The sequence below is a fragment of the Centroberyx gerrardi genome, chromosome 15 (assembly GCF_048128805.1).
Source record: "Centroberyx gerrardi isolate f3 chromosome 15, fCenGer3.hap1.cur.20231027, whole genome shotgun sequence".
NCBI lineage: Eukaryota > Metazoa > Chordata > Actinopteri > Beryciformes > Berycidae > Centroberyx > Centroberyx gerrardi.
In genome coordinates this window covers 8,768,962-8,784,348 of record NC_136011.1, presented here as the reverse complement: position 1 = coordinate 8,784,348, position 15,387 = coordinate 8,768,962, and the positions used below count along the sequence as shown (strand labels likewise).

The following is a 15,387-nucleotide window of genomic DNA, read 5'->3' as shown; positions in this document are numbered from 1 at the left end:
ATATGAATGTAATATGAGTGAGACGGACAGAGCAGATTGTAATGGAAATGTTCAGCTTGCTAGTAAAGAGTTGCTTTTCTGTACTGATTTGTAATGTAAAAATGTTGTTTTGACATTTTTATTTATTCATTTATTTGACCACAGTAGAGTTTATTTATGTATCTAGTTGGGCTGTATAAAGGACACTAATAAGGTTGGATGCCGGGTCAGTAGAAGTGACCTGCAGCATGTTTGTGTGTGTGTGTGTTTGTTAAGTGAGTCATGGGTGGGTGCAGGTGTGTGTGTGAACCTGCGCGGGGAGCGTTGGAATGACAAGAGCTGAGCGACGGATAACAAAGTGGCATGGAAAGGAGCAGATGAGTGTGTCAACAAACGGATAGATGCGACCGGAGAGATAGAGGAGAGGACAAACCCCAGGGCTGGTTGTGTAAACAGATGGAAGGAGTGATAAACCTCCAACCTGCCTGTCCATGCTGCTAGCCTGGTTGGGCCACTAACATGGCCATGTGCCTGTGGCGTGTGTGTGTATGTGTGTGTGTTTTAGCGTCTCTACGTGTTATAATACACCCTTTGTTATGGACACAAACCACACATGCTTTCAGTGCAAGAATGATTCATTTGATGCACTGCTGAGATACTAGTCACATTGCATCCACAGTCTCTTCTATAAACATGCAGCCTGACACTGATGGATATCAGCGGCATGGAATCATTGATAGTTAATGACCAGGCGCTGTGCAATGAGGAAGTAGTTAATAGTTAATAGCAATCTCCGGAACCACCTCCCCTCCTCCCCTGTCCCTTTTGTCTGCTGTGGGTGGTCCACTGTTTGTTTTGGTATGGTGTGACTGGACAATGCCAACCAGTGTGGCTGTCCAGCCAGGCACAAAAGCCATCATTGAGATCAGGGCCAGAGTGGCACTGGGAGCGGCTCCGTGCCACAAGCCGCCGGGCGGCAGAAAGAGGGCATTGACACCGCCACAGTCACGCTGTTGTTGTCTCCACCTTTCGGCCACGCGGCCATATGGGAATTATCTATATAAATGTTAAAGGAAAGTGTATTGCGTTACACTCATTAGGCGCAATATTATTTCGGTCTGAGGACTGATGTTTTTGCTGAGGCCGTTTAGGACCGGGAGCTCCTGGACTTTTTATTATCATGTTGCTGCCATTACTGTATATCATAATGTAACTGATGCGTCTCTCTCTCACCAGCTGGTCATTTGGGGTGCTGATGTGGGAGATCTTCACCCTGGGGGGCTCCCCCTACCCCGGCATCCCTGTTGAAGAGCTCTTCAAGTTGCTCAAAGAGGGCCATCGCATGGACAAGCCTGGCAACTGCACCAATGAGCTGTAAGTGACTTGGTTTCTCTCTGTTCCCCAAAATATGTAAGGTATATTTTGACAGGAGCAGATACAGCCACAAGGACTTATTGCAAGTATCTCCCTGTTGTGTTGTACCCTGTTGTGAGATACTGTAGTTTCCATGGATCAACCCATGTACATGGTGTAGAGATCGAACCAGCAGCCTCCCTAACCAATCTTCCACCCGAATACACGCCAACTCTTCTACCCAGACTCTTGTGCCATCCCAGTCTCCATCAGATCCATGACTCCACGGCTCTGTGTCCACTCTCTCAGCCCTCCACACAGCTGTAACTGGCTGCTATCAATGTCCTCATTCACAATAGCTCCTCTCCAGTCAGCAGACAATGGCGCAGCCCCGCCACGGTGCCACACTGAGAAGGCTGATGGAGAACACTGGAGACAAAGTAGAGCCAGACACAGTGGCAAATGCATGACACGCACACATACACACATTACAGCATTCAAAAAAGCCAAAGCACTGGGAGGCATGTTTGTGATCAGCAGCAGGCCATCAAGTTGTGAGAAAGTGAAATGGTGACAGACGCAGCCTGCTGTTTTGATTCACTCTTTGATATGGAGACACCTGGGTCCAGAGGCATAAATCATTTCAGCCGCTCCTGACAGGCAATCTTTGAAACTTGAAGACAGGGCAGATGAGGAGTTGAATAGTGGAGCCTGGCATAGCGTAGCTTGTATTTGGACAGACAGAATAATGCCGACATCACTTTGCTAAACTGCTCTCGCCTCCCAAAACTCTTTCTCTCGGAGTAAAACTGATCCCGATTCTCTCTCTCCCTCTCTTAGGTACATGATGATGAAAGACTGCTGGCATGCCATCTCATCCCACAGACCCACCTTCAAGCAGCTAGTGGAGGATCTGGATCGCATCCTCACCCTCAGCACCAACGAGGTGAGCGCTTCACTGTCATTCTTGTTCACACTTAACAACAGTCCAGAGTCCATTTAGTATTCCTTGGATGTATTCAAGGTGGTCAGAAAGACAGCGCTACGCAAACCACGCCAGGATTTCCTGGCAAACGAGAGTCTGGCATTTCAAAACAAGAAAATGGAATAATATGATGCATTCCTACACACAGTAACATATTTCCCAATCCAAACCAAATCACACTCTTGCCAGAGCAGGCAAGGTTCAGCCGAATGTTGTTGAAAGCTTTAGGAGCATTAGAGGCAACGTTGCTGACACACGACCTTAATGGTGACCAAAAAAATGGCCGGTTGATTTGATCCAGGCCCAACGTGGCCGACACGGCCCAGTGAAGTTGCCCAATCATCACAGCCATGCCTCGCTCCCCATAATGGCTTGTGTTTCTTTCCATTCCCTCCCTGTCTTGTGTGATATCCGTGCGCGGGCCTGAAAAGAGGCCGTGGATGGAAATCTGTCAAGACTCGTCTGCTCTCGGACCGGGACTTCATGAATTTATGCCAAAAAGCCCAACTTTGAGTTTGAACTTTTGAAATGTAATAAAGCGCCTTTTTCTTGTCTTTTTTTCCTCCTCCCTTTCCCTCTGCCCCAAACCGCTGGCAGATGTGGAGGTCTTTAGTAATGTGAGCCTCCTCGTGTTGAGCTGGGAAAATGGAAGCCAGCGCTCATTTTCTACAAAAAGCCCGAGAACTCGTCCTCCTCACAACTAGTCCCAATAACTGCCATGAAAGACAAGGGGTGAAAAAAAGGGTGCCTCAGCCCAGATGAAAAGACCAAAACAACCACAGAACACTGGACCCAGTCAAAAATTAATAACAGAATTTCTTGGGGTTTTCATCTTTCCTCTGTTTTTTTGGGTGAGCGCTGAGTCCTGCCAGATCGCTGGTCTATTTGTTTAGCCGCATTTTTTGGTGTTTTTTTCCAGCCATCTCACAGCGCTGGTGCTGGGCGTTCCAATGTCAGATGTCAGGTTTGTTTGGACTGCGCTGGAGAGTGATGTGAAGCGGAGCTATGAAAGCTGGGGTGCCATGTCTCTCCCCCAGCTCTCTGTCTCTCCACCTCCCCAGCTTCCCAAACACATTGAACCACTTTGTAGTGGACCGAGACCGCAACTAGGTCAATCCCGCTATGCTGAAGCCGCACTGGATCATCCAGCAGTCCAACACGCAATTTATTACCTATTATTCTTGCAAATATTTTCATACAGTATCCGATTTTAAGATTATTTTCTCTGTTGGTCCGGCCAGCGTTGCATAAATCCTTCCAGGGTGATTTGGTATGGTTTACATAAATATCATAATGAAGGTGATACTCTCTCACCCGGCTCCGGAAAGTCCCCGTTCTCGTTGTCTGGGTCTCAGCACTGTATTTATGCTCTCCCGCTTGCTCCTCTCATTCTTTCTCTGTGTGTTTTTCCCCACTTTAACGTACGGGCGTGTGTGTTGGTGTGTAAATCATCTCACCCGGCTCTTCTCTCTCTCCCCACAGGACTATCTGGACCTGTGCGCCCCAGCAGAGCAGTATTCCCCCAGCTTCCCCGACACCCGCAGCTCCTGCTCCTCCGGCGACGACTCTGTGTTTTCCCACGACCCCCTGCCGGACGAGCCGTGCCTCCCCAAGTACCAGCACATCAACGGGGGCGTCAAAACATGAGCCTCCCCCCTCTACTACCACCACCACCTCCTCCTCTTCCAAAACCCCAGCCTGACCTACCCTGTCCCTCACTCCCCAATACACACACAGCACAGAGACACTTCCATAGCACCCCTCCACATCATCCCACCCTCCTGCCCCCCCATCACCCCCTCTGGACTCCCAATGGACTAATGGACCCGGACGGGACGACTGGGCTGGTGGCAGCGCTGCTGTCACACCACACAGACTGTGTCAAACTGACACACACACACACACACACACACACACACACAGATGAATGCTCACACAAGGTCTTAAGGAGAGGGCAGGGAGCCTGCAGGAGCTCTTTTTTTATTGACTGAACAAATTGATGTTCCCAGGGGGCCCTCCTCCTCTCCCTCCATACACACACACACACACACTTTTTTGGTTCTCATGTTTTTTTACCCAGAGGTTTTTGCAATCGACAACAATTACTTGTCCGGCGATCCCATTCCAGTGGCTGGCATTCCAAGACTGTTATTTGTTCCTGGAGGAATGTATGGACCGTTGTGAACTTAAAACAAGGGACTAGAAGAGGATGACAAATAGGAAAAGGACTGAGAGAAAGAGCGGCGACTAACACAACAGAGGAATAGGAGGAGAGCGCACACAGACACTGCCCTCTCGTTTATTTTGTAATATTGTTGCATTTCTTTTTTCATTCTCTTGATAAGCCCTTGCAATTATTATGGAGAAAAAAAACCAATACACAGTATACTGTATAGTGCTGGGTATATTTGTAAATATATTCAAATATGTATAAATATATATTATATATTTACAGTGAATTATTTTTTGTATGGACTCCAGAATAACCCCAACCGCCCCCCCACCCCCACTCCTTCTTCGAGCTTGAGGCAGGTGTGCTAACAGGTTATGTGTCCTATATTTCTCTTCACACACACACACACACACATACGCATACACACACACACACACACACACACACGGACATACATACACACAATGATATCACAAACACCTGTCTCGCTCTCACTCAGTAACACAGTTGAGTATTGGCTTTCAGGGACTGAGGTAGCATGTTAATTTATTGACTTATGTTTTTTGAAAATGAATCAAAAAGTCTGAAAAAAGAACAAAAACAGTATGGAAGAAATGATGATATTAATGATGCTGATAATACATAAATAATCCATTAAGTTTATGGTAATTTAAGATGATCTTTCAGCAGTAACAGAAAAAAGCTATTTTTAGTGGGTTTGAAAGATCCAGGTTTTGTAAGTTTTATATATGAATGTGAATATTAAGTTAAATTTTAAAAACTGTACATTTTATAGTCAGCTAATCCCTTTCTTATGTAGATGATGCCGTTTCTATCCAGTCATTTTACTCTTTCTTAGCTTTGCATTAGGAAACGAGATGATTTCTGGATATTTATATATGATTGAAAGAAAAAGATTTTGGAAATACCCACTAGCAATCTGCTCCTTCATTTTAGACTAAATATAGACTCCAAATTTACTTGACAGAATTGAAAGCTGAAAAACAAAGTATTAAATCATTCAAGTGTTTTTCTTTTTTTTCTACTGGACCAACTTTAAGATGTTCTTTGCAAGTGTTCATGCCACATTTGCAAAATAAATGATGGAAAAATATGTCTTTGTCCTAATCCTTGGCTTTGTATTAAAGCTGCTGGTGCAGCTTTACACTTTGGTTGTCCTTATATACCCAGTCGTCATGCAAAAGTGCTAAGCTCAGCAAGAACGCAGAGCAAATGTGATCAAGTTAGATGTTGGAATTTATGCCAGTGGTAAAGCAATTTGTTAATGAATGGGGATCTCATCATTGTCATGACAGAGTGGCTCTGTGTCTGGATCTGTCTGACTTCGATCAGACAAAGAGGCTTTGTTAGCCTCCTGGCAGACTGATAGGCCTCCTGATTAGTTGATTGATTCCCCTTTTCTCTTATCAGACCAGATTTAATTCAGCAGATTGACTGGTTGATTTATCTGATAATATGTAAGTTAATCAAAGCTGATTTATTAGCAAGTGTGATTGATAATGGCAGCTTTGGCTGTGGTCATATTTAGTAATGGGGGTTTATGCATATCAACCACAGCAATAACATTCTCGCAGCATTCTTATAGTGTGACAATGACGTAGCCACCCAAATAGTTCATGGCATTAGGAAGAGTTTCTGCAATTACAGTTGTACTGGTATTAATCACAGAATTTTACACAGGATTTTTTCTGATGCAGGTTCATATAAGAGGACGCACAACATTGAAAGTAAAGGAGGATTTGAGCAGGTATTCTTGTTGCGTAATATTAATCTGGAAAGTAACCAGCATTTATGATGATAGACTAGTCAAATAACAGCACAGTATGGATTCCTGGCAGGGCGAGTCTATTCAGTGGGAAAAAAAAATCTTTGTGTTCCTCAACATAAATCTGGATTCCCTCAATTACCAGGCTTCAACTTGCTCTGAATCATCACACACACACACACACACACACACACTTCCATTCCAAGTCTTCCTCCAATAGACGTGTCCTCTCATGTCTCCGGAACCTGAAAAGGCTTGGAGGGAAAAGTCAGTCAGAAAACATTCCTCTTTTTCCATAGAATGAGGGGAAGAAAGCACCAAGAGCCCTGGAGGATTGAGGAGGATTGGAAAGAAAGAGCGGCAGGATAAACCACAGCACCATACACCCCTCATTAAAGGGGGGGGCGGAGGGAAAGGCAGCCGGATATCCACACTGGCTATTGCACACTTTTATCAGAATGGCTCTCCATTGTGCTGTAGGCTGATCGCACACACAGGCAGAGGCCAGGGAGGGGTGAGCTCCAGGGAGACCAAATAGAGGATTAGATTGTTCTATCTTGACAAATACCCTCTGATCTCCCGCTGCTTCTGTGAGCGAAGACAAACACACTTTAGATGATGCCTGTAATGTGATGTAATGCATGCTGACTAAAAACCAAAAACCTCTTCTTTTAAGAGATACATCATTAATATTGATAATGATGTTGTGGTCAATAAACAGGTGGGTAAGCTGTGACCTCCAGTCAGTGATCATCATAAGGCAAACAACCACCAAAAACAACAAAAATCAATTATACTCTCAGAAAACCATGAATTTATGCATTTTTTCCCTTAAAAACCCAATCCTCATGTAACACAAATCCACAAATAAAAAGGTGGGCAAACCCTCCATTACACCCCTGAATATGTTTTATATTCTGCACAGTTCCCTTGGCACAATATGTACCTTTCATAGCTGCTAGTTCACTCAAACATTTATGATTACACATCCCTTCACATAGTTTTGCGGAGTTTTGATAGATCTACCTAAAACCTAACACTGTTAGTTGGCTGCGTGGGCTTGCGGTCACATATTTATTGCAGTATGAATGCCTTCTAACGTTGTTTTTTCTACTCGACTGCCCCCGGGGCTCATGGAGCAGGCTTTCTTGCCTTCCATTGATAAACACGGCCCACCACGGCCCGTCAAAGCCCTAAATGAGTTTTTCATTTAGGGGGCTTTCTTCTTCTTTGGATTCCTAACACTCTGGAGATTAACCCAGCGACCCTCAGATATGAGCTTTGATTGGCTTTGGGGGAGACGAGGGAGAAGCTGTCGGAGACCTGAAGGAGGGGGACACAAGAGGAACACTTCAGGTTCAGGACTATGTGTTGCACTGTATGTGAGATGCTGTTGTCCTTGCACTGTGAGCATATGCACTCTGTTGCTGAGATTGAACCCGCGCCCATCCGGCAACAGGACAGACTCTTGAACCACCGGGGTATCCTGACATTTACAGTCCTTAGCGATTGAAGTGATTTTCAATCCCAGTGTATTGTTGCTTCCGGCGCCTCCTAGTCCTCGTCCTCCTCTCTCTCTGCGTCCTTCATCCTAGCCCTCTCCTCCCTCGCCTAGCCATCTGGTGGGGGCTGGTGTGTTTGCACAAGGCTTGGTCCTCTGGAATGTCAACATGGGGCTTTGTGTGGAGCCAGAGGAGCCCACATCCACTGGAGATAAGACCCCACCAACCCAGGCAGTGGAGGGGGGTAGAGGGGGTGCAGGGTCGGAGGGCGGGAGGCTGGTGGGGGTAGTAAGAGGGTGACTTAAAGTTTAACAATGCTTAATTTTTACCACCAGTGACCGCCAAACCCACTACTTAATCCTTCCCATAACTCTCTCTCTCTCTCTCTCTCTCTCTCACCAAATTCCAGCTTTGCCTGAAAAGCGAGGCTGTTACGAGGCAATCACAGCCACATTTTTGGGTTTAAGACATTTGCCCCCTCCCCTCCTCTCCCCACCTTTGTCTTATTATTTTATTTTCTGCATTTGAACCAGATATTTCACTCGCCATCGGCCAAGGTGGGTCATTGCACGTTGTATCCATCAAGGCCGCGTTCCTCGACCTACCATTTGTATTGAGTAGCAGATAATGAATGGTTCATCGCTGGGTCAGCGCTCGTGGGAGGGAGGGGTCTACTTGTGTTTGATTAAGGGTTTGCAAGGCACCGTGTCTGGTTCTGCATGGAAGGATAAACAAGACGAGTGTGTGTTTGTGTGTGGGACTGTTTGTGAGCGAGGGCATGTGTGTGGTTTGTTGCCCCGTGGGATCTTCTAAACATTTGCTAATGGCGCAATTGTGTCTGAGTGATTGTAATTCAAAGATTCCACTTTCCTTCAGTTTATGTGCTGACTTTGCTATGTCTAGGGTCTAAAGGTAAAAGCTCTTGGAGAGAGGAACCAGTGGAAAAGAAGAGCTGAATCTAAATTGTTTAGAGTGAGATAATCGAGTAGAATTGACAGAACTAAAGAACTAACATTTAAGCAAAGTTTAGACTGCTTTCATTTGTCGACTGATGGGAGAAGATGGGAGATTTCATTTGCCTCATTTAATAGTGTTTAGTCCGTTTTAAAACATTGCACACAACAGGAAAATGTCAATCTATATGCACAATCTATATGCTCTATATGCACTCTTTATTCCACCTTGCAAAGTGAAAAGTTCCACTGTAAAATTGTGCATTTTGTTACATTAGGCTTGCATGGCATGTTTTACAGCACTGGGTGTGTGTGTTCTATAAATGAGTGTAGATTTAGTCATCATGTTCCCTGCCCAGTGATGCCAATCACAACAGTCAGCACATCGGTCAGCCCAATTCCCCTGTGTCTTGTCTTGCAGTGATGATGTCATCGGTGACAGCCATGAACCCTGACGTATGCTAATGATGCCCTGCCAAGGTGTGAAACATGGGCTTCCAGTGGTGGGAATTTTTTTCTGCACAAACAAGTGAGGTGCCTTATTTAGAAAAGGTTTATTTGTGCTTATGGACCAAGTTCAAGCCAAAGTTGTCATTTATGAGACATTGACCTTAATGCAAAAATCAATGGGTCACAAGGATTTTCTTAAATTTTCTGGTGCACCAAACCTTAAAACTAATTAATTTCTGCAGGTCTTTCCATATTCCATGTTATTCCATAACACTATCCATTGTAGAAAAAAAGAAATCCTACTTGAAATTCATCAGTCACTATTTCGAAACACAAATAATTCTGTCCTCAAAATATATCTATTTTGTATGCAAACGTCTTAAGAGGACTTAAAATGTAATAATAAATGTAATAGTGGGCTTTACTTTCATGCTAGCAGAAACTCCTCAATTTTAATTTATTTTCATTATTATGCTCTTTCAAATTACTATACTTTGGAATCACATACTTGTTTATAAACAGAGTGCCTGAAATCCATTGCAAAAAAGTAGGAAATTAGTTCATTGCTGCATATTGCAGTTTTAAAGGGAGCTGCTATCCAGTTCTTCTCCCACACCAGTTTGAACTGAACTGAAAGGCCAGAGTTTGAGTGACAGGAGGACAGAGAGGCGGCTGTTAGTGTACAGTACACTGTGAAGAGTCTGTGTCATGAGACAGGCAGGATGGAGATATATGACAGTGTGCATGCAGGACAGTTAACCACTCCTGCACTGTTACTGTCATGAGTAAACACAGGCCCAGGCCAATAAAAACCCTAGTAAAAAAAAAAAGAGTGCCCATAAATGATGTTTAATTGAAACTGTGCAGAGGGGCAGTTCATCGGAGCTATGGCTCCCAGGGGTCCACACATACTGCGCCTGGAGGAGGAGGAGGAGGAGGAGGAGGAAGAGGAGGACTAGGCAGGGAGGAAGTGGAATAGGGGGGAGGTCAGTATTGTTTTAGCCCCAAGAGTGAAGTGGAGGAGAAACAGGTCACATTTGTGATTCATACTGAGAGCTGCCTCTGTCTGAGCCCTGCTTCTTCAAAAGTCATTGCAGATTTTCTTCTTATTTTTTTTTCTTTTCAAGATTTCAGGCTTTTTTTTGGGACATTTAACTCCCATTCATTTCTGAAAGGAGGCAGTGGTGGAAAAAGTACTCAAATCCTTTACTTAAGTAAAAGTAGCAATACCATAATGGAAAAATACTCCATTAAAAGTAAAAGTCCTCCATTCAAACGTTTACTTAAAACTATAGAAGTATTAGCAGTAAAATGGACCTAAGTGTTAAAAGTAAAAATACTCTGAAGAACGGTCCCTTTCATAGTGTTAAATTATTGATGCATTAGTAAGAAGTATTTTAAGGTTGGAGGTGATCCAGGTGGCGCTAGGTCTAACTACTCCATATAGCCTACAGTACTGTTGGCTAGTTTAAACTCTAACAAATGCTGCATGTTTTATGAGCTCATCATATGTTTTGCATATAAAACTACAGCCATCAGATAAATGGAGTAAAACTATAAAGTCTCACGAAATGGAAATACTCAAGTAAAGTGCCAGTACCTCAAAATTGTACTTACAGTAAGTACAGTAATTGAGTAAATGTACTTAGTTACTTTCCACCTCTGAAAGAAGGTGGACTATTTTCCTCTTTTTCCTGGTTTTTCAGATCACTTCCCTGAAAATGCATACTAGCTACATACCACTACACTGATGTTCTCCCTATGGTAGTTCAACATTTCTAACTAAACACTATTATACATACTGCAGTGCTCTAACAGAGTTCAGTAGTAAAGTGTATGCATGCTCAGCTGCAAGCGTTGGCGCCTACCTTTGTCAGGTGGACTGTTTTCATAATCTAAATGATGAATGATCACCATGACAATGCCATGGTGACAGACGAGGGATATAAATCACAATATAGGGCCCTCCTCCCTTCTTCACCTACATCACTCTTTCCAGCTAACAAGGAGGCCAGTGTTTCTCTGAATGCGAAGGCCGCTCGCTCCCCTCCACCCCTCCCTACTCAATTTGTCAATTTCAAATATGCTTTCAGCGTTTGTTGGTTCTCTTTCTGCCTGTGTTTGTGTCTCCGTACTTCTTTTCCCCCCTCACTCTTTATTCTTGGTTGATCCCAAGCCCCCCCCTCCCAATCCCCCAGCCCTCTCTTTAACTTTGAATGGCTGGGTGAAGTTCCTTTTCTCTAGGGTAATTGTGTGTTTCTGAGACTTTGAGGGCAGGTAAAGGGAAAATGTCTCTCTGAGTGCTGTGAAATGTCTCTCTCTCTCTCTCTCTCTCTCTCTGTCTCTCTCTCTGTCTCTCTCTCTGTCTCTCTCTCTGTCTCTCTCTCTGTCTCTCTCTCTACAGTAAGGAGGTCATTAAAGAAAAGTGTTCAGTGAGTGACGTGCCTCTATACCTGCTCTGCTGCTCAGCAACAACAAGAGCGCGCTCTGTCCTGCCCAGGCAAGACGGGATAATAACAGCTCCTGACTTAATCACTTACCTCAAAGCTCTTCACCGCCGCAGCTCCTTGCCTGTCTTTCTCTCTCCGTCTCTCTCTCTCTCTCTTTTGCTGCCGACTGCCAATAGTCAAGTGGTGGTGTAACGTTATGGATTGTTACTTTTTTCAGTCTGAAAACAATAAAGGGCGTGGGGAGAGTGTTGAGGTATAGTTCTGACACGCAGAGAGGCGCAAACAGTTCAAAGTATGCTGCAGGCTTATACTCAAAGACACACTTCATTGCGGGTTCACTTGCAGGTTAGCATCTATCTCCTTTAGGCTCAACACATTTGTCCATTCCTCACAGGTTTGAGTGAAAAAATTGTGTTGTTCTTCAGTGAACTGAAACTGCTGTAGTCAGACCCACTCAATGTCATGATCAATACTCATTGATACATTGCTGTTTTGCTCCCGCCCAGCACATTGAACATGTCTCTTGTATATTCTAACATAGAGTATACACAATCCATAAATTGATTAAAGTCTCTCTGGTCGTCTCCTGTCTGTCTGAGTTGGGAAAATATGAATCTGCAAGGCTGAACCTCAGCCTAATTTCTGCTGTGAATGCATTCCCTCCCAGGCTCTATGAGGTGGCTGGCCCCTGGCTGAGCAGAGAGGGGGGGTGGAAAGGGAAGAGAGGGCCCCTGAAAAGGTGCTTTGTGCTGGGTTAGACCGGCCCGAGCCCGAGCCTGTCAGAGGTTGTGGTTCTAGGCCAGCAGCCAGGCCTTCAGACCCTCTCGCTGGCACCGGCCGAGCTACCATCTGGAATGACGGGCCCTTCCTGAACTGCTCCGTGAGCCGCGCCGGGCCAGGCCGGGGCTGAGCCGGCTAGGCCGGGCTGAGCCACACCACGGAGGGCTGGAAAAATAAACCGTCGGTGCTTCTCTGAAATTCCTTGGCGCTGCAGCCTCGACGCTGGAGCTCATTCCCATGGGAGAGCAGCAGAAGGCCCCCATGCTGAGCAACGGAGCACAGAACAAAACTACTGAGAGAAACTACACTGGACAGACCTCTGCATCACATCTATGAATATGATTTGGCTTGTTGATGATTGTATTGGATGATTATTTTGATGCTGATGAAGTTTGAATTGCACTTAAAAACCTGCTCTAAACTCAGTTCACATTTAGCTGCCTGTGGTCAACGCTTTGACAATTACTAAAAAGAAAAAAAAAAGTGCAAATGGTGTGGGATGAGTCACTATCATCAAAAGTGATTTATTATGTTTATGCAACGCTGTGCCTTGGCTGTCAACGGCACAGGCAAGTGGGAATGTTCTGCACACCACTTGGTGCTGCAAACACAATTAAGTAAAACAACAGAGACAGGCAGACTCCTGACTCGCTCGTTCTTTCGTGGGGTTTGTTTACCTTTTGGATCCAGATCTACTGGAGCACAGGAGGAGTAGGTCTGAAGGAGTGGTGAACAGCGTAGATTGCAACTGGAAGGCGACCCATGCAGTCTGTGGGTCGGCCTGGCAGCCAGACCTTGTCAGATTTGTTCCATGGTGTGCGCGCGGTCTCAGCACTGTATTTCAGCCCCACTGATACACAGGAGAGGAAATCAAAGTTTCCCCCTCCAACTGGAAAGCGAGATAATTCATGGTACATTTAGTATGAGGGAGAAAAATGTGAACCATATTGCGTTGGGTGTTTTAGAGGGGCAGGTTTCTGTGCTTCCCCACCCCCCAACTCCAGCAACAGAATAAAATTCCTTGGCCTTTTTGGAGCCGGCCCAAGCCAAGCAAATTATGGGCCGAAATCTTTTTATATGAACCTCTGTCACGCGAAAAACATCACTAAGCCCCATCTCTCTCTCTCCCCTCTCCTGGAACGGACTCCGCTTTATCCCATTTCTCCGAGCGGGGCGATTATGCTGAATCCTTGAGGCCTCCCTAATCGAAAGAGACAGAGGGAGAGCAAGGGAGAGAAAACAAACAAAAGAGTAAAAGAGTACAGGCCCTGCAGAGTCCACTTAAGAGAGTTCGCTGTAAAACAAAAAACTATTTTAAATGTCAAGCAAATCATATCTAATTGATAGGACAGGACATTGTAGCTCACTGGTTCATCAATATATATAAAAAATCAACTCTTCTTCCTGGCAACCACGGCTGGCGCCATCATGGAGGCCCATTAGAGAATTGGCTGTCCGCGAATAATGGCTAAATATATAACAACCAGGCCAGAAAAAGAGAGATATTGGAAAAAGATTGTTGCGGTGTGGCATAGATCCACTTAGTAACATTATAAGTAAAAGAACAGGTAGATTTGTTTCCAAATGGTTACTGTGACACAGTAAACTGTCGTCTTTAGCCCTAGTCTCTACTCCAAAACACTACAAGTTGTTGGTTGAGTCAGCTCAGTTAATCTGAACAAACAGCGGTTTAAAGGAATAGTTCACCCTAAAATGAAAATTCAGTCATTATCTACTCACCCCCATGTCAGTCAAAACTCCACTGATGTTTGTAGGACCACCAGACACAAAGCCCTGGCAGTTTTGCAGCCAAACGTTTGCACTGCGGGTCCAAAAGTCCCCTGTTTACCTCATTATCTCCTATATTTTCCTCACTAACAACGCTGTAATCGTGCGCACACTCTACAGTAACAAGCAGAGTCTTCACCCGAGCGTTGTAGGGTGCACACACAACATATATTTGCTATTTGGTGGACATTTTCAACCCAAGGGCTTTATAGCACCACCATGATTGCATACATTTCTATTATTAGTGGAATTATTACATTAGTGGGAATGAAACCCCCAACGATGGCACCAGTTTTAGTGCTTTGCTCTTAGTCAATGAGCTTCACAGGACCACCATTGGCCTCCATGCAGCCAATGTGTCCCTGCTTTTACCTCTGAAGGTCAGCTTGGTGTGAACCACTCAAATGGCCCCGTTGTTTACAGTAGTGTTAAGTGTGTGCCCCTCCAGGATCAGTCAGAGCCATAATCCCTCTTCATTCCCACTGAGGCCCAGAGTGTGTGTAAGTGGACATGGGTGATGGCAGACAGGGAACGGCTCACCAGCCCACCCATTTCAACCAGCAATGTAGCCTCAAACACACACACACACCACACACACACACACACACACACACACACATACACACACAGAGCTCCAAAACCCCAAAGTGAACAACGGAGTGAAAGAGGGAGAGCAAATGAGAGAGGTTTCTTCTTTCTCCTAGATATTACCCCCTTCTCTCTCTTTTCTCCCTGCGTTTTTATTTCATGACACCTTGTAAAAGGGCTTTATGGTCTTCCCAGGCCTCATGGCTATGCGTGTGGTGAGGTGGATTGTGGGAGCTTTAGAACTCCTCCAGGACCAGCGCTTAGCGCGAGTGACAAGAGAGCATCTCCAGAGAGCTGTAGCCCGCTAACTGGGAAACTCTTTAATCTGACTTCCTCTCTTATGGCTGTTTCCCCCCCTACTCTTTCTCTCTCCAAGAGTATAGGCCTACACACAGTATGGAGCAAAGTGAAAGAGCCTCAATGAGTAATATGGCTGCCTTACTGAAAATGTACTGGTGATAAGAAATGGATAGAAAAGAATGAATAGAATGAATAGGAGAATGTCTTACACAACAAAAAGCTCTTTTGCGTTTTGGCCTGGAGTCTTTGTCCTCACTACATTTTACATCTACATTTTAGGCTTTTGGCTCATGCTCTTAT

General features: G+C 44.9%; 1 protein-coding gene across 2 annotated transcripts in view; it reads left to right on the top strand.

Annotated features, from left to right (window-relative positions):
• fgfr2 (fibroblast growth factor receptor 2) overlaps positions 1-5,604 on the top strand; it is a 42,614-nt gene extending 37,010 nt beyond the window's left edge. For both annotated transcript variants that reach the window (XM_071922594.2, XM_071922595.2), the window contains exons 16-18: positions 1,216-1,353; positions 2,173-2,278; positions 3,800-5,604. In XM_071922594.2, the coding sequence (XP_071778695.1) occupies positions 1,216-1,353; positions 2,173-2,278; positions 3,800-3,964 (409 nt within the window). In that variant the 3' untranslated portion in view covers positions 3,965-5,604. The remainder of the gene's footprint in view (positions 1-1,215; positions 1,354-2,172; positions 2,279-3,799) is intronic.
• Positions 5,605-15,387: the final 9,783 nt, after the last annotated feature.